Below are 19,178 nucleotides of genomic sequence, written 5' to 3'. Positions count from 1 at the left end.
CCGTATGATCATATCAACTATGGGGGTGTCAATATATTGAAGCTAGTTCAACTCGATCAGCCGCCAGTGGTTTAATGACTGGATTTGGTTCCATTGTGCCCCTAGTTCGATTTCGTTGGGAGAGATATTTTACGCTCACTACAAGAAAACGTAATTTTAACGAGGAAGTTTAACGAGGAAAAATAATCCTCGTAAAAAAACGTTGATTTTGCGAGGAAAGTACGTTGAGAAAGAAAAACATCGTTATTTCGTCGTAAGCTAACGACAAAAAATATTTGTCGTAAAGACGATGTAAATTAACGTGGCTTTTACGAGGAAATAGTTTTTCCTCGTAAAAGCCACGTAAATTTCGCGAGTGCTTTACGACGAAATATTTTACGTGTACTTAACGAGGAAATTTTGAATCCACCAACTTGGTAGGTGGCTCACGTTTTTTTTTGGCCATACAATTAATTTTCGTCGTAATTTCATAGTAAAATTACAACTACCAGATTCGAAATTTTCTATAAATATGGATGTTGGAACATCATTTTAAACACACCAACAACAAAAAACGTGAAAGAAAAAAAAATGGCTGGCTCTGGGACTATTTACCAGTTGCGGAATTGGATGTATATGCATAGAGATGCTAACGGGAGAGTGACGAAAGAATACCTTGCGGGGCTGGAGACATTTATGCACCAAGCAGATTCAACACCGCTCGCCCAAGAAAGTGGTAAGATGTTCTGTCCTTGTCGGAAATGCAACAATTCGAAATTGGCAAACCGTGAAAATGTTTGGAAGCATTTAATAAATAGAGGTTTCACGCCAAATTACTATATCTGGTTTCAACATGGGAAAGGTTATAATTATGATCAGAATGAAGCTAGTAGTAGTAATAGCAATTTTCAGGAAGAACCGGTTAATCATCATTTGCATAATGAACATAGTTACCATCAGGAGGAGATGGTAGATTATGATAGGGTTCATGATATGGTAGCTGATGCATTCGTAGCTCATGATGAAGAACCTAATATAGATGCAAAAAAGTTTTACGGAATGTTAAACGCGGCGAATCAACCACTTTACAGTGGTTGTAGAGAAGGTCTCTCTAAATTGTCGTTGGCTGCTAGAATGATGAATATTAAAACTGATCACAATCTACCTGAAAGTTGCATGAACGAATGGGCGGACTTGTTTAAAGAGTATTTGCCGGAAGACAATGTGTCTGCTGATTCTTATTATGAGATTCAGAAATTAATTTATAGTCTTGGGTTGCCTTCGGAGATGATAGATGTCTGCATCGACAACTGCATGATCTATTGGGGAGATGATGAGAAGCTAGAAGTATGTCGATTCTGCAAGAAGCCACGATTCAAGCCGCAAGGACGGGGACGTAATAGGGTACCGTACCAAAGGATGTGGTACCTACCAATTACAGACAGATTGAAAAGATTGTATCAATCAGAGCAGACTGCTGCAAAGATGAGATGGCATGCCGAGCATACTCAGACGGATGGTGAGATGACTCATCCATCAGATGCAAGAGCCTGGAAACATTTCAACAAAGTACATCCGGATTTTGCTAGCAATAGCCGGAATGTGTATCTCGGATTATGCACAGATGGATTTAGTCCGTTCGGAATGTCAGGGAGACAATATTCATTGTGGCCAGTCTTTCTTACGCCATACAACCTGCCACCGGAGATGTGCATGCAACGGGAGTTGCTATTCTTGACGATATTGATACCTGGTCCGAACCATCCAAAAAGGTCCCTGGATGTTTTCCTACAACCACTGATAAAAGAGTTGAAGGATTTGTGGTCAACAGGGGTGAGGACGTATGATTGTTCAACGAAGACGAATTTTACGATGCGAGCTATGCTTTTGTGGACCATAAGTGACTTTCCTGCATATGGGATGTTGTCTGGATGGACTACACATGGGAGATTAGCTTGTCCATATTGTAATGGAACGACAGATGCGTTTCAACTGAAGAATGGTAGGAAGACAAGTTGGTTTGATTGTCATCGTCGATTTCTTCCCATTGGCCATCCTTACCGAAGAAACAAGAATTTGTTTAGGCACAAAAGGGTTGTGAGAGACACTTCTCCACCATATCTAACTGGAGAACAAATTGAAGCACAAATCGACTACTACGGAGCTAACGAAACAGTTCGTTGGGGTGGTAATTGGCATGTCCCTCGTAATATGCCTGATTCTTACGGTGTTCATCACAACTGGCACAAGAAGAGTATATTTTGGGAGTTGCCATATTGGAAGGATCTTCTTCTGCGCCACAACCTCGATGTGATGCATATAGAGAAGAATTTCTTTGAGAACATCATGAATACAATATTGAATGTCCCAGGGAAGACAAAAGACAACATAAAATCGAGGTTGGACTTGCCGGATATTTGCTCAAGAAGCGAGTTACATATTAAAAGCAATGGACAAGTTCCCGTTCCGATATTCAGACTGTCTTCAGAAAAAAAGTCGGTGTTGTTCAACTGGGTGGCATCAGAAGTGAAGTTCCCCGATGGGTATGTTTCAAATCTCTCTAGATGTGTTGAAAAGGGTCAAAAGTTCTCTGGGATGAAGAGTCATGATTGTCATGTCTTTATGCAACGACTACTGCCCTTTGCATTTGCGGAGCTACTTCCAACAAACGTACATGAAGCACTTGCAGGTTCGTAGTGTTTTATATCACAATAATATATAACGGTTAGTTTGCAAAATAATATACGACTAACAATGTGTTTAATTGTTTTTGGAATATAAAAGGCATTGGAGCATTTTTCAGGGATCTGAGCACACGCACTCTTAAAGAAGAAGTTGTAGAACAGCTTCAGGAGAACATTCCCATCTTATTGTGCAACTTGGAGAAGATATTTCCTCCTGGATTTTTTGACGTCATGGAGCATCTAGCTGTCCACCTCCCATATGAAGCATTGCTTCGTGGACCTGTACATTACGGATGGATGTATCAGTATGAGCGAGCCATGAAATATTTGAAGGGAAAAGCAAAGAACCTCGCCAAAGTTGAAGGTTCTATAATTGCTGGAAGTTTGACGGAAGAAGTTTCTCACTTCACATCGTACTACTTTGCGTCAAAAGTACGTACCCGTAGAAGAGCTCCAAGAAGATATGATGATGGTGGAGTTGCGCCAACATATGCAGTTGCTGGTGTTCCAGACATCTTTAGCCAGATTGGACGACTCGGTGGGAAGTCTAAAGAGGTTTGGTGGTCGAGTGAACAAGACGCTCATAGTGCACACACCTATATTCTACTCAATTGCGAGGATCCATTGATGCGTTATTTTGAAAGGTAACATATATGGACACTTCAAAACACATATAATTAATTATATAATTGCAAGAGATTCATTCCTATGAAATGTGATTAATTTTACAGCCTATTTGTTTCTCAAGTCGAAGAAACATTTCCTGGTATATCCACAAGTGACGTAGACAAAAGGAAAGATCAGCACTTCATTAAGTGGTTGCGGAATCAGGTATTATAACTCAAACTATTTTTTCATACATGATTTGTATTTTAATGTTCTCTTTATTTTTGCAGGTTGATTATGACGACGATGCAGATTATCCTAAGTGGTTACACGAAGTAATTCAATCTCCACTTGTAAAGGTCACCACATCACAGATGTATTTCACACGAGGCTACACTTTTCACACATATGAGTATGGTAGACAGCGGGCGACCAGTAACTATGGAATATGTGTGAAAGGGGAAACAGATTTCTACGGGATCTTGACGGAGATTATTGAAGTCGAATTTCCAGGGATACTGAAGCTGAAATGCGTCATCTTCAAATGTGAATGGTTCGACCCCGTCGTCAACAGAGGTGTTCGGTCTAACAAATTTGGTGTAGTTGATGTCAACGGTGGACGTCGGTACAACAAATTCGAGCCTTTCATCTTAGCTTCACAAGCAGACCAAGTTAGCTTCCTTCCATACCCTCGGATGAGAGATTCGGGTATAAATTGGTTAGCAGTGATCAAAGTTACACCTCGAGGACGAATCATCAGTGGAGAAGAACCACCATTGCAAGAAGAACAGATAAATGAAGTCGAGGAACCTGAACAAGAAGTTGATGACATCCTTCTCATTGATCCGCATAATCACGAATACGAAGATCTTACCGATGATGCCACAGACGAAGCTGTAGAAGACGAGTTTAATGAAAATGATGATATTTCTAGTGATGACGAGAATGTCGATGTATCCGATTGATGTATTTGATTTTGTGTAGTTTGTTTTATGAATAAGGTATTGTGAGAGTTTGTTTTATGAATAAGGTAATGTGGGAGTTTGTTTTATGAATAAGAAATTGTGGGAGTTTGTTTTATAAATAAGTAAATGTGGGAATTGTGGTTTGGAATGGAAATAAACATGGGGTTTGGAATATATGAAGTAGAAGATAAGGAATATGGGGTTTTGGGGTTTGGGGTTTCGGATTTTAGGGATTTAAACGTACTGCTCGTTAATTCCTCGTAACTTGACGTCGAATGTACGACGTAATCGTCGTTTATTCCACGTAGGACAGAATCGTCGTAAAGACCTCGTAAGTAAATTGACGTAAATACCACGTAAAGTAAATGACGAAGGAGGCACTCTTTAATTCCACGTAGGACAGAATCGTCGTAAAGACCTCGTAAGGTAAATTGACGTAAATACCACGTAAAGTAAATGACGAAGGAGGCACTCTTTAATTCCACGTAGGATGATTTCGTCGTAAACACCTCGTAAGGCCACGAGGATTTTACGACGAAATTAAAAAAGCGGGGCACGCTAATTCCACGTAAGCCAGAATCGTCGTAAAAGAGTCGTAAACTAACGACGATATTACGACGAAAATATTAAAAATACTAAAAAAAAGAAGAGAAGAAAGATGCTTGAATCACATTTGGCGAGACTTACGTAAGTCTCGACCACATAGTTCCAAATATCTTCTTCTCTTCTTTTTTTTCCAAATTTTCTAAATTGGTGAAAAGCGGGACTTGCTACTTCCTCATAGTATAAAAACTAGAAAAAAAAGAAAAAAAGAAAGATACTAGAATTATATGTGGCGAGACTTAAGTCTCACCCACATAAATTTAATATCTTCTTTTCTTCTTTTTTTTTTCAAATATTTCTAATTTGAAAAGTATTTTGGTGAGGAGTGTGATTTGTGTGTGGGACTTGTGTGTGTGGTTTGAGAAGGAAAGTTGTGGGTATTTATAGAAAATAAAGGCTCGCTAATTCCTCGTAACTGGTTAACTCGTTAATTCCACGTAACCCTTTTCGTCGTAAAAACGTCGTTAACGAAAACGCGGGCCTTTGTATTTCGTCGCTATTTCGTCGTAACTGAAAACGCGGGCCTCTGTAATTCCTCGTAAGTTTACGAGGAAATTACGAGGACAAGTAATCTTATATATATCCCGAGCGAGCTCGCTCCGTCTTTCCTCTCCACTTCCTCTCCACTTCCTCCCTAATTCGTAGCAATGGTAAGTCTCTCTAATTCCTCTCTAGTTTGATTAGTTTAGGATAGATTAGGTGGTTAGTATAGGGAATTTAGATAGGTTTACGGATCTTATGTTATTTAGTGTTGATTAGGTGGATAATGTTGGGAAGTATATGTTTACGAAAATTTAAAAAATTAAATTTTTTTCTCAGGTTCGAAAAGGTAGACTTACTGCCCATTACAGAGAGATGTTCGGTGAGCCGGGTAGTCGTTTAGACCCGTCGTCTTCTTCAGCTCCCGGTTCTTCGGGTCAGGAGACTGTCCCCGAGACTCAGTACACTCAGAGAGTCATTGGATCTCCTTCTTCTAGTGCACCATCGGTTCTTCACGTGCCTCCCCAGATGCCTCCTCCTCCTGTGCCTCCTACGATGCCGGCACCTCCGATGCCCGCGGCCGAGATTCATCCCGATTTGATGGTGCCTCCGAGTGCTCCTTACTCGCAGTACACCGTAGAGGACATTCTCCGTCTGCCAGGCAGAGAAGGTTTACCAGTCATCGACCCCGACCGACCGGACGGAACTTTATGGTATGTTTCATTATTTTTTTATTCTTTTTAAATTATTTTATAACTTTAAAAAATAATTTATATTTTAAATTTGTATTTTTCAGGTGGGGGATTGACGGATGTCTTGCATCGGACGTAACCGACACGATAAAAGGTTACTTCTCCATGGCACATCCGAACTGGAAAATGACGCCCCACTACGTCAGAAAGACGTGGTTCAAAATTTACGCTGTAAGTTCTATTAATTAAATATATATCTTTAAATTTTTTTATTATTTATATATATATTTTTTTCTGAAAAACTAATTATAAATTATTTTTTCAACAGCAAAAATATAATTGGGCCTTCGGGATCACTGAGAGGGTGAGGAAGAAGTTTGAAGCGAAGGCGAAAGTTCGCTTGTTGGACACGGTCTCCAACTGGAAGGGTGACTGGATCGTGAAGGGGTATGAGCGTGGCAAACCCGCTGAGCTCACCACGGATGTCTGGGATGGCCTCATCCGATATTGGCGTCTTCCTGATTCCATTAGAATCGCCCAGTCTTGCTCTAACTCCCGTAACACAGTCGATGAGCACGGGAACGGGCCGATGCTTCACACTACGGGCCAAAAACCCCACGCTGGTGTCCGTTTGGAAATGGTAATTAAAAATTTAATTATATTAAATTTTTAGTATATTTTTATATATATTCTAATTAACAACTTTCTTAAATGTTTTTTTAGGCCAAAGAGACGGGAGAATTCCCGTCTCTTATGCAACTTTACGAGAGGACCCACAAGAACAAGGCGGGCCGATTTATAGATGGCAAGTCCGAGCAAATCTACAACGATTTGGCTGCTCGGGTTGAAGAACGCCAGACCCAGCTGACCCAACAGTCCACCGATGGATTACCCGTCACCTTATCCACACCTGAAGTGGATAAGCTTTACGAGGAGGTAAATTTTCTAAAATTTTAATTTTTTTAAATATTCATTTAATTTAACTTTAAATTTTTACTAACAAAATTTATTTTTTGTTTTTAAGGTTGTCCCTAAAAAAAAGGGACGGACGTTGGGGATTGGTTCCGTCAACGATGTTCCGAGAGCGACATCGTCTTATGTTCAGCGACGGGATGATGAAGTCTCTCAGCTGCGTAGGGAGTCCGAAGAGCTGCGTAGAGAGTCTACTCAGCTGCGTAGAGATTCTACTCAGCTGCGATCTCGTATGGGTGGACTCGAGGGCTTCTTGGACGTTGTAGCGGCCACAAATCCGGAATGGGCGACTTTGTTGAGGACCATGCGACAACAAAATCCTATCCCAGGCCAGTCACCGACCGACGACTCACATGCCGAGGCGGATGTTCAGGCGAGGAGTGATGAATTCTACGAGGCGATTAACGACCACCCTTAGTTCTTTTTAATTTCGGTTCTTGTATTATGAATTCAAAACTTATTTATATATAAAATATTTTGGTTTTGATTTTTTTAGAATTTTAATTTTATTAATAATTTAAATAATTTAAATTATATTTATAATTATAATTTTTTATATTTCTATAAAATAATGAAACGAAGTAAATTCGTAGCTAATTTTGCGGCTTCTTTACGTGGAAGCTTAACGTGGTTTTTACGAGGAATCATTTATAAGGAAATAACGTGGAAATCTATCAAGGTTTTTACGTTTTCTTTACGTGGAAAGCTGTCAAGGTATTTACGTTAATTTTACGAGTATTTATTTACGTGGGTTTTACGAGGAAAGTTTTTCGTGGTAATTACGAGGAAATTTAGCGACGTCCTTACGAGGAATCTTTACGTGGTCTTTACGAGGAAACTTAGCGACGTCCTTACGTGGAATCTTTACGTGGTCTTTACGACGAAATATCCTCCTTCGTTTTTACGACGAAATTATTTCCTCGCTAACTTACGACGAATTAGCGAGGATATATGCGTTACGACAAACGTATAACGACGAAACGGGTTTCCTCGCTAATTCGTCGTAACACTGCTTTTACGACGAAGTAACGAGGAAAACTGCCTTCGTAAAACTTGTGTTTTCTTGTAGTGGCTGTGTTATCAGTATTTGCGCCAACTGGTCCCTGACCTAGGTAGATTATTTGGACCGAAAGCTGTACATCTCATGGTTAAAAATAACTAGATCAACCCAAAATCATTTATTATACGAGCTTATATATACTTTACCCTTGTTCAACTAGGATTAGTCAATGTATATGCAATAAATTTTCATATCACATCATACTTTCGATTTTTTACTATGCTGATTATGTCAAAGTTTGGAGTGTATATTCAAAGATATTTGCATGGAAAAAAATCAAAGTTTAATATGTTACATCTTCATTATTAAAATCTTTTAAAAAAGAATCTTATATCCTGTAGAAAATGTATTTTCTCAAATTTTTAGAAAATGAATTTTTACACAACACTCAGGTAGTAAATGCTTGTAACTAAACAACGTCCTATCTTTTGCCGCATGTCCGTAAAACAAGCATCTTCTTGCTTCAGAATTCAGAAAAACCTAAGACATTGTCAGGTAACAATGGTTTTTTCCTTTAACAGTTTGTCTTTTTCTACTCCTACTTTTTTAGTTATAGTGAAATCTCAGAGCATATGTTTATTGCAAGTTTCTTAACTTGAGTTTTTTAACGTAATATAAGATACAGTCTCTAGCTTAAACGTCTTTTATATCTTTTATTTAAGAGACGTCTCTTACCTTTTTTAATTAAAAAATAAGAAATTGTATCTTATATTACGTCAAGAGACCTAACCTAAAAGATCCAACCTAAAAGACCTACAATAAACATGCTTTCGTAACCTTGAAACAATCTATCAGTTTTGGTATATTTTTATAAAAAAAAAGAAAAGAATGCAAGCAAAGGGGTTTTCTCTAGGAAAAGCAAAGATTACCTCCTAAACAGTATTTCCATTCATGATATGAGAAGACATTAAATGCTATTTTGTCTATATATACTCTACTTGTTTAAAAATATTAAATTTGATGGAATGGAGTCGATACAAGTCCACATATGGGCGCAGGACACTAATTGTATTCAGATAATTTGCACTCCCAATTTAAAGCGGAAGGATGGTGCGCACAGATCTCAACGTAGAAAAACATGGTTGGGCATAACAATATTTACTAGTTGTTTCACCACTATAGAAATTAAACCGTAGAATTTATGTTTGATAAAGAATTGGGAGTTGAGAGTGCGACGTGTGAGAGCATCATTATCGTTTAGAAATCCACTGGAATTTTAATTTCTTAATAATATTGATATGAATCTGTATTTTTTTGAGACTCTTCCCTTTTTTATGTCTTGATGTTTCTTATTTTTGTCTTTAAATTGTCGAACTTGGTAAGAACTCTTCAATGATGATTGATAGCCTGTGACAAAAAGCAAGTCAAGGTTAAAAGCTATTTGAGAATTATGGATGTTTGTATAAAAACTACTCCATATCTGGAGTTCCACCGAGTTTTCCATAACGTAACAGTTGATAGAGGTAATGCACTCATCAGAATATTTGAAAATTCGGTGATAGCTAATTGAATGTTTGGAGTAGACTTAATTAGAGCGTGGTTGGGAACATTCACTCGGGTAGCTATTTTCTGTGACACTCCTTAAATCAATGTATTTAGGCAATCCTAACAGACGTCTACATAGATGCATCTTAATTCTGTTGAAGGATTTAAATTCAGCTAACAAATGCTCACAATGGGATCTTTGTTTTGTGGTTACATAAGATGGATCTTCTTAGAATATATGTGGAAGAACAAGAAGGTGGAATTGACATGACACATCACGGTGGGGTTGCATATGGGTCTCATGTAGAAGAATAGAGGGCAGACCGGGTCAAGCCATGAAACCAAGAAGGTGAGAATGAGACAGAGCCTTGAGTACGAATAGATAGACGTGCATACCATGTCTATTTTAATCAAGTCAATAAAACCTCATTTATTTTCCTTCTTTTGGTATATGGAGTTTTTTTCTGTGTTATCTCCATCTTTACTGGATACATCATTTTTGTTAAAACTAAAAATAATTTTCTCAAATTTTGCAAAATAAAATGTAGATTTTTTCTCCAAATTTACCTCAGCACCAACCTTATAAAGAGTTTGGACCTAATCGTACCAGAGCTGTCGACACAGTCACATGACTCCATTACCGACACTTTTGGATCATTACAACAGTTACATATATATATATATATATATATATATATATATATATACACACACTTATTACAGTACGATTTAAAGAACTGTAAGTTTTTTTTAACACAAGTATTTTTCAATTAATCTGCATAATTTACAGTTGCAGTGATTTTACTAAAGATGAAAAATATAATCCAAATTGTTGTGAATTAATGTTCCCCAACCTGATTATATCATATGAATCATAGCACTTCATGTTCGACATCTCCAATGCAACTATATTTTTTTCCTCTATATTTTAGTGGGAAATATGGGAAATATATAAGAAAATATAGGGTTGGTTTAAAGATGGTCTTCCTGCATTCATCCTAATATTTATTTATTTTGCCATTTTTTCACTATATTTTAGTAGGAAATATATTAAGAAAAAATAGGGTTGGTTTAGAGATGGTCTTCCTGCGTTTAACTTTTGCCAACAACTTAGAGCTTGATTGGTTTTCCCGCTATCACCCGCAAACGCAGCTTTTGCGATTGGTAGCGGTTGACAGCGTTTCGAAACAATCATACAAACCGCTACAAATCGTTTCAAACCGCTCCGAACCTCTTAAAATCAAAAGCTGGTTCCAGCTAGCGTTTGCGGTTGCGGGCGGTTGCGGGAGGATAATTTTTTTTTCTTTTTTTTTTAAAAACCATATAAATACAAAAATAAAAATAAAAATAAAAATTTTAAAATGGAATTATAAAAATAGTAAAAGATATCTATTATATTTTAATTAATATTATAAAATTTTAAAATAAAAATATTTTCTATAATTTTAAAAATTTAAAACTATAACTTTGAAAATATAATTTACATATTTATTATAATATTATGATTTTTGATATTTTTATAATTATATAAAATGTAAATATTGTTAATTTATTATTTAACTGCTGCTGTATTTGGTAGTTAACCAGTCATAAGTATCCCGCAAACGCACCAATTTCTAACCGCAGAACCAGTCGTACAAATCTCTTAAAACCGCTAGAAACCGCAACCACCCGCATCCGTAAACGCCCGCAGCCGCAACCGCAACCGCTGCGTTTGAACCAGTCAGACCCTTACTCTCTTTTAAAAAAGAAAAAACAACTACTCTCCACTCGGTATAAGTTTCAACCATGAATTTCATGGCATGAAAACTACATTACGTTGATAAAAAAAAAAAAACTACATTACCAAAATCCGTGGAAAGCTTCAACTCACCGAGAAAATACAATTTGAAACAGAACAATGCAAAAAAGATCGAAACATTTTCTGAGCCATTACTATATGATTGATGCTTCAGCTTCTCTAAACTCATTATTCGAAGATCCAACTCTGTCTTTAGCTTTCATGGCCTTTAAAAATAGCGAAAATATTAACTACCTAAAAAAGAGATTATAGAACCAAACTCGATAACACATCAGGTTTCTGATTACCTCTTGATCCCAGTTTGTAACTAATGTGATGATGGAAAGAGACATCACTTGAACAACTAAAGCCGTTACAATTCCCAGCCATAGCCCCTAAAAATAAATGCATAAGTGATATTAATATATTACACTATGCAGCTCTATTCTGATATCATGATATTGTAACCAGTGGTGGATGTAGGTGAGCCAAGGAGGTGTGGCACTTGCCCCCAGATATTTTCAAATTCTTTATAATATATCCAAAGATTCCAAACTTCATTTATTTCCCTACTAAAAATCACATTCTAACCTTATATTGTATGTTTATGTGTGATATGTTTCATACATAATAGTTTTCTAGAACCACCACTGGCTGTAACTAAAAAATTCTTGAGTTTTCTTCTTTAATCTTACCCGACCACCGAGATGTAAATGGAAACCTAGTAATAACCCCAAGGGAGCTCCAACTAGATAATATGAGCCGAGATTCACACAAGCTCCAATCTTCTGCCATCCACACCCTCTCGCAACTCCTTTAATATATAAAAAGTACAACTAGGTTTGGTTTCAACATTAAAAAAATCATTTACACTCACAAACTTATCTTTTTGTTTTATTGATGGAAGAACCTGACAGAACGCATTGGAATCCGTCCAAGAAGTTGCCTGCAGCGACAATTGGTATCATTGATGCTACATAACTGATGACTTTTGGATCGCTGCTGAAAGCATATCCCAATTTATTCCGTACACCTAACAAAATTGATCCCATCATAATACCCTCTACGATTACTATAGCTACAACAACACGTACAGCCAGTTTTGCCCCTTTTGGATTCCCTGCTCCTAACTCATTCGAAATCCTTGTGCTGCATGTGACCCAGCAAAAACAAAATAGTGTTACCAACAGTACTGAGTTTATATGCCCATTTTTCCTGGTTATTTGTGTACATACCTCGCAGTACCACCAAGGCCAACCGGTATCATCCAGAGCGTTAATGAAGTATTAAGGCTGAAAATTTTGTAGAAATTAGTAGAAACAATAACTTTATATCAAAAATGACAAAAAAAAATAGAATATAACAAGTCTTACCAGATTGAAAGAGTTGAAGTTTCTAAAACCGGATTAGGAAGTAGGCCTGACAAGAGAACCAGAAGCTCGAACGACCATAGCTCTAAGCTATTAACCATGTTCACACCGCGTAGTCATGACACTATAAAACAAGATGGACTAAACAAAAATCATTGGAGTAAGGACAATGTACCAGACCATAACCGCGGAAGGAAACCCAAGCTTCATAAAAGCAGGGATGTGGCTAAGAGCCTCTATGGAGAAACCAGTCCATGTTTGTGAGCAACAACTTGAGAACTTGACGTAGCACGAGAGAAGAATGACGTTGAGCCAATAAGAGACCGAGATAGCAAGAGCAGCCCCCTTGTGTCCTAGACCAGTCTTCAAGACCAAGACCCAACAGAGAAGCACGTGAAGACAAGTAGTGATTCCAGAGCAGACAAAAACAGGGAACACATTGTTTTGCGTTTGCAAGAACCTGTTTAGGCATTGAAGAAGAGCGTATGCGAAGATGCTTGGGATCATGTATTGAGCGTATGAGCCTGCAAGGTTGGCGATGGATTTGTCTTGGTGGACGAAGACAAGGATGGTCTCAGTGTAAGTCCAAATGATGGAGAGAGGAATGGAGAGTATGAGGAGAACAAACATGGCTCTCTGCATGTAGATGCCTAGCTTTCCATACATCTTTGCTCCGTAAGATTGGCCACAAAGTGTTTCCAACGCGCTCGCTGTACCCATCTGTTTGGAAAAATCGAGTCAGAAACAAGTGTAAAGATTAAATCAAACTCTTGGACTGAGAGAGAAACGGACCAGGAAAGTGAAGCCGGTGACGGAGGCAAAGGAGGTGGCTATGGATGCGGCGGAGAGAGGAAGTGAGCCGAGATGGCCAACGAACATGACGGAGATGACTTGAAGAGAGTATTGGAGGAGGCTCACGCCGATCAGTGGAGCAGAGAGCCAAAATTGCTTCTTCACCTCTTCCTTTACACTCTGCATGTCACTGTTGTCTCCGACTACATGTTGAGCCGCAGGCGAAACTGTTGTAATCTCCTTGTCCACTTTTTCAGTTTCTTGCTCCATTTGCTTTGAGTTTTCCTTCAACACTCCAAGATTTAAAAATCTTATTAATATATTTCACCCTTTTTTTAGGTTAATGTTGAAGTTTGTTTGTTATAACTTGATTATCACTAGCTATTAATCACTATACGAATCAAATTTTTGCATTGACCATATATTTTAATGTTTTTCGTCATTTGTGTCAAGGGAATAGTATTATAATATGTTGCATGTCTTATCGATCGTCGTAATTGTTTGTAAACTAACGTAAACGACAACAAAACAGACGAAGGCACTCTTTTTTTAAGTAGACATAACCTTATTAGTTTATCATCTGAGTCAATCAACACAACTTTGACAACACTATTTGATTTGAGGTGAGAGAAGGGAAGAAAAAATAAATAGAACTAATCTTACTGCATCCAGCAACGGTTCTCTTAGGCGTGAGGTACTTGTATTACATTGCCTTAAGAGTTTACTTGTCATGTACGCCTCCAGTGGAGAAACCCTTGTCTTGACCTGCAAGGTCAAAATTACATCAGAGACGCGCATTATACAAGGGAGCGTAACATATAATCTGCTATAAACTGAATTTTATAAGTTGGGTTGATTTTTTTTTATCACAAGATAGATTGGAAATAAGTATAACCAAAGTCAAGGGTATGACCCACCTGATCCATGGAAGATGTGGTTCAGGATGTCCAATTTCAATATCCTTCAAATTCAACCGATAAAGGAAAAACAAACAAAAAGGTTGAGTGAGATCAAATCAGAAGAAAGAAAGTAAAGATCCGATTCACATGTAAAAAAAATAGTCAAGAAATGTGTTGAGTAAAGTGAAGTATTTGAGTTCTTAGTCAAAGCAAACAAGGAACAAGACTAACCTGCTGCAACAAAAGAAAGAAAACAGACAAAAATTCAAACGAGAGTGGTTCTCCTCTTTCAATAACAAAAAGCGAAGGAAAGGGAAAAAGAAAGAAAGAATGGCTCTCCTCGTCTGTTTTATCAGAGATTTTTTAATTAAGTAAAATTAAAATGAGAAGAGGCTATCCACAATGGCACAATCGATAACAGTTTTGTTACAAGAAGGAACCAATAATTAATCATCGGCAGTGGAAGTAGTTGACCATTTAGTGAGGCGAGAGCGATTGGAGAAGCAAGCTCGTGAAGCAGAATTCCAGTTTTACCCTTATCTCTATCCACTTGTTACGTTTCTAGCTTGCCTTCCAAGTGAAGAGCTTCGCGACATATTACAATAGCTGGATAGAGATCGAGTGATGTCATGTAACGTTATCATTTGGGAGAACAAGAGATGATGCCAAACTAGTAAGAGAAACCCTCTGTTCATGTCGGTTAGAATTATAGTTGACCACTAGCTAGAGAAGTTGAGAACATTCAGGGAATATGGAAATATATGTAGCTAATAGACGCAGTTACATCTACATTGAGGCGGATTAGCTCTCCAGAACCCAAGAGAGGAATTGATTACTTGTGATGCAAGAAAGCTTATCTCAGTTATTGCATTAAATGATCAATGTTGTTCTTTATATACTCTTGATGTTTATTGTGCAGGAAACGGACCTACTGGCACATGGATATTTCTTGTTACAGAGTTCAAAGACGTGACTATATCTTAAGGATTCAAAATTTGCTTCAGAATGATCATAATCAGTAGATATAATTAGCAGTCATAGTATATCATTAAAAGGAAGAAAATATCGTAGGCAATGACGTAATATTTATGCTGAAAATTCGTTTTAGAATATAGTGAGTTGCTATTGATCTTCTGTATATCTGGCATTTTTTTCTTTGTTGGTGTGGCTAGTGGTCTCCACAAGTGCCAACCCTTTCCGAAATTGTGGTATTCAAGAACCTCTGATCAAAAAAGGATGATGAATTCTATGGTCTAAAACGATCTATCAATTTTTAACTGTAATTGTTGACCGTACTACATAAACATAATCTTTATTGTGACCGTTTCCAATAAACTTTTAGATTCTATTTTGTTCACCTTTTATATCTTATTTTCTTGCATACTTTATTGCCCTACTTATAATAAGCGATCGACCATTGTTAAATAATTATGTCCCAACTCCCAACAAATAATCCAGTTTTCGTCTAGGCGTATTTTCACTCAATTTGAGAATTAATGTGTTCTTTTTTTTTTTGGGTACAAAATTAGTGTGTTCTTTACCCTTTATTGGTTAATAATGGTGTCACATGTAGCTAGTTAATTAACTACATCTAGATGGTGTTTTCTAATCCGGTTGGTATAATATGTTCATAAAACATATAGTTGATCAGGCCGTCAAAACTAAGAAATTTGCATGAAAATGAGAACTAGGAAGTATTTACAGTTGATCCGAGCCGGCGAAACTATAGTTGCATATCATAGGCTAAGAATCAACACGTGGCCGGACAACACAAAGACTAGACCCCACAAATGTTGGTTCACCAACCCCCGTGGACCCTATAGCTGACGAGTCCACATCATAAAGGAGTTTTTCTTCCTTTTAAAGCTTAGAGCAAGAACATTAGAGGTTCAAGAGGGAGGTTCACACGTTTTACGAGAAAAAAAAAATATTAAAAAAAGTAAAAGTGATGAACTCACCTTTTCTCACCTCTTCTGCATGATACCCTCTCTCCTAAAGTTCATCCCTGTAGCGCGGGCCCCACGACACGTGGCGGCCCGCGATTGGTCAATTTTTTTTTTTTTTTTTTTTAAAAAAAAAAATCAAAATGAAAAAAAGAAAAACTTTAATAATAAAAAATTAAGAAGGTGAACCCCAAAGGGGGGTTCACTGATGCTCATGCTCTTACAATTTTCTTTTTTATTTGTCATTGGTTTAAAAATGATATTCATTCTTCTTCTTTTTTTTGCTAAATATTCATTCTTTCTTTCTCATTTAATTTTATATTTTAAAATGATTATCATAAACTGAAAGATCAAATTAAGAACGTCGAACAAATTCACATAATTTCACATAATTTATAATAAATGAGAGCCGCATATATAAGAAGAAATAAAATATTTTCTAGAAGTTACCTTATTTCAGCGACCAAAGAATTAAAAGCTTTGACTAATTTTGTCAAAAATACACAAATTCACACTAAAACTGCCCCCAATTGTACGCTATGTACAAGCACCAAGTTTACCACACATACTTACGCATGCTTTTGGGTTTCCAACTTTCTCTTCTTTTTTTTTGATCACCTTTTCCAACTTTCTCTATATATAATAGTAACACACACGCATAATCGGCAACAGGGTGCAAAGAAAAGCAAGAAAGCATTACAAACAGAGAAAGAAATCAAGAATGGGGAAAATGGAGGTAGAGAGGAAAACAACAGGCTGGGCTGCGAGAGACCCTTCTGGGTTACTCTCTCCTTACACTTACACTCTCAGGTTCATTTTTCTTCTCTTTCGATCTATGATATGAATCTTTTCTTGGTTTGAATCTGATCGTATATGCTTACAGAGAGACAGGACCAGAGGATGTTCACATAAGAATCATATGCTGTGGAATCTGCCACACAGATCTCCATCAAACCAAAAACGATCTTGGCATGTCAAACTACCCCATGGTTCCTGGGTAACTCTTCTTTCTTGATCTCCTTATAGCCAAGAAAACCTAGAATGAATCTAAAACTGAGTTGATCATGTTCTTTAGGCACGAGGTTGTTGGGGAAGTGGTGGAGGTGGGATCAGATGTGAGCAAGTTCACCGCAGGGGATATAGTTGGAGTTGGTTGTCTCGTTGGATGCTGCGGAGGTTGTAGCCCCTGCGAGAGAGATCTGGAACAGTATTGTCCCAAGAAGATCTGGAGCTACAACGATGTTTACATCGATGGTCAACCAACACAAGGCGGTTTCGCTAGAGCCACCGTCGTTCACCAAAAGTAAACTTATTCTTATCTTTCCTAACGTTATGATTTTCTATACTATATAACAAATGATCTTTATTTAGTCTAGGTATTATTGCAAATATCATAGTAATTTAACTAATTACAAAATGTTTACCTGAAAATGTCATGTGTTTTAAACTCTGTGGTAATCTTGGTCTTGTTCAACTAACGATCTTTGTTTTGTTCAACTACTGATTTTAATATGCAAACTACTAAAGACTATTATAGATATTAAAAATCATTAAGAAAATTTTCGTTAAAAATACAAAAGAGGATTGAAATCAATATTAAATTCTTATATATAATCGAAATGCGATGTGCATATGAATTTGAATATTTTAAAATAACAATCGACCTTTCAAACCGGATCTTTAGGTTCCTGTGGAACAAGTTAGGGTATGTATCGCTAAAGGGTCAATTTTGTGGTCAGGTTTGTGGTGAAGATTCCAGAAGGAATGGCTGTTGAGCAGGCGGCACCACTACTGTGTGCCGGTGTGACAGTGTACAGTCCACTGGCTCACTTCGGTCTGAAGCGACCAGGCCTAAGAGGAGGTATACTAGGGCTAGGTGGAGTTGGTCACATGGGTGTGAAAATAGCCAAAGCAATGGGTCACCATGTGACTGTCATAAGCTCATCAAACAAGAAGAAAGAAGAGGCTTTGAAAGATCTTGGAGCAGATGATTACGTGATCGGATCCGACCAATCGAAGATGAACGAATTGGCGGATTCAATGGATTACATAATCGACACGGTCCCTGTTCATCATGCACTTGAGCCTTACTTGTCTCTGCTTAGGCTTGATGGGAAACTCATACTCATGGGAGTCATAAGCAATCCATTACAATTTCTCACTCCTATGGTTATGCTTGGTGAGTCAATTATAAAAAACAAGAATTGAATAATATATAATAAACGGTTATAATTTTTGATGGTGAAGTCTTTATGGCTGTCACTTAACTATTCCTATGGCATTAATATAAGTTGTGTATCAAAAAAAAAAGGGTTAATTTTTGAGGTTTATTAATTTGGGTTATGATGATTATTTTAATTAGGGAGGAAAGTGATAACGGGGAGCTTCATTGGGAGCATGAAGGAAACAGAGGAGATGCTTGAGTTCTGTAAAGAAAAGGGTTTGAGTTCGATCATCGAAGTAGTGAAGATGGATTATGTGAACACTGCGTTTGAGAGACTCGAGAAGAACGATGTGCGTTATAGGTTCGTGGTTGATGTCGAAGGAAGCAAACTTGAGGCTTGAGTTACTTGAAACTATAACATCTTTTGTCCTTCTTTACAAACCGATGATAACATTTTATGTTTGTTTGTGAGCATAAAAATGATTTGTCGCTGCTTTTTATGTGAAAGCATATACTTATACTGAATTTAAAACGTCTTTGCTTGAGCAATTTTAATCATATATACTACTCCTTTGATGGATTAAGTTACTGGCCTTGAGCACTTTGTTCGGGTTGGAGCCGGTACTATATGATAAAAGAGAATATTATTCGATTCAAAAGTGACTAAAAGCAAAAGCGAACTAAACATACGACTTAGACAAAAA

General features: G+C 37.3%; 2 protein-coding genes across 4 annotated transcripts; one reads left to right on the top strand and one right to left on the bottom strand.

Annotated features, from left to right (window-relative positions):
* Nucleotides 1-10,592: 10,592 nt before the first annotated feature.
* LOC103862331 (protein DETOXIFICATION 17) lies at nt 10,593-16,217 on the bottom strand. 3 transcript variants are annotated; one of them, XM_018658039.2, is made up of 12 exons: nt 14,599-16,203; nt 14,386-14,429; nt 14,132-14,233; nt 13,469-13,753; nt 12,852-13,396; nt 12,680-12,766; nt 12,542-12,598; nt 12,217-12,455; nt 12,002-12,120; nt 11,615-11,701; nt 11,257-11,533; nt 10,593-10,635 (listed from the first exon to the last, which is right to left on the bottom strand). In XM_018658039.2, the coding sequence occupies exons 2-11, from the start codon at nt 14,392-14,394 to the stop codon at nt 11,462-11,464; spliced, it is 1,602 nt and encodes a 533-aa protein (XP_018513555.1). In that variant the 5' UTR covers nt 14,395-14,429; nt 14,599-16,203; the 3' UTR covers nt 10,593-10,635; nt 11,257-11,461. The 3 variants fall into 3 exon arrangements, with proteins under 3 accessions (XP_018513555.1, XP_018513557.1, XP_033142438.1); XM_018658041.2 differs by having other exon boundaries at nt 13,469-13,761; nt 14,599-16,200; XM_033286547.1 differs by lacking the exon at nt 10,593-10,635 and having other exon boundaries at nt 11,266-11,533; nt 12,002-12,252; nt 12,401-12,455; nt 14,599-16,217.
* A 647-nt stretch (nt 16,218-16,864) lies between these two features.
* Nucleotides 16,865-19,058, top strand: LOC103862330 (cinnamyl alcohol dehydrogenase 5). Its single transcript, XM_009140026.3, has 5 exons — nt 16,865-17,120; nt 17,194-17,307; nt 17,386-17,613; nt 18,050-18,489; nt 18,673-19,058. The coding sequence occupies exons 1-5, from the start codon at nt 17,032-17,034 to the stop codon at nt 18,873-18,875; spliced, it is 1,074 nt and encodes a 357-aa protein (XP_009138274.1). The 5' UTR covers nt 16,865-17,031; the 3' UTR covers nt 18,876-19,058.
* Nucleotides 19,059-19,178: the final 120 nt, after the last annotated feature.

The sequence above is a fragment of the Brassica rapa genome, chromosome A03 (assembly GCF_000309985.2).
Source record: "Brassica rapa cultivar Chiifu-401-42 chromosome A03, CAAS_Brap_v3.01, whole genome shotgun sequence".
In the NCBI taxonomy this organism is placed as follows: domain Eukaryota; kingdom Viridiplantae; phylum Streptophyta; class Magnoliopsida; order Brassicales; family Brassicaceae; genus Brassica; species Brassica rapa.
The sequence above is the reverse complement of the archived record's forward strand: the minus strand, read 5'-3'. Positions and strand labels throughout refer to the sequence as shown.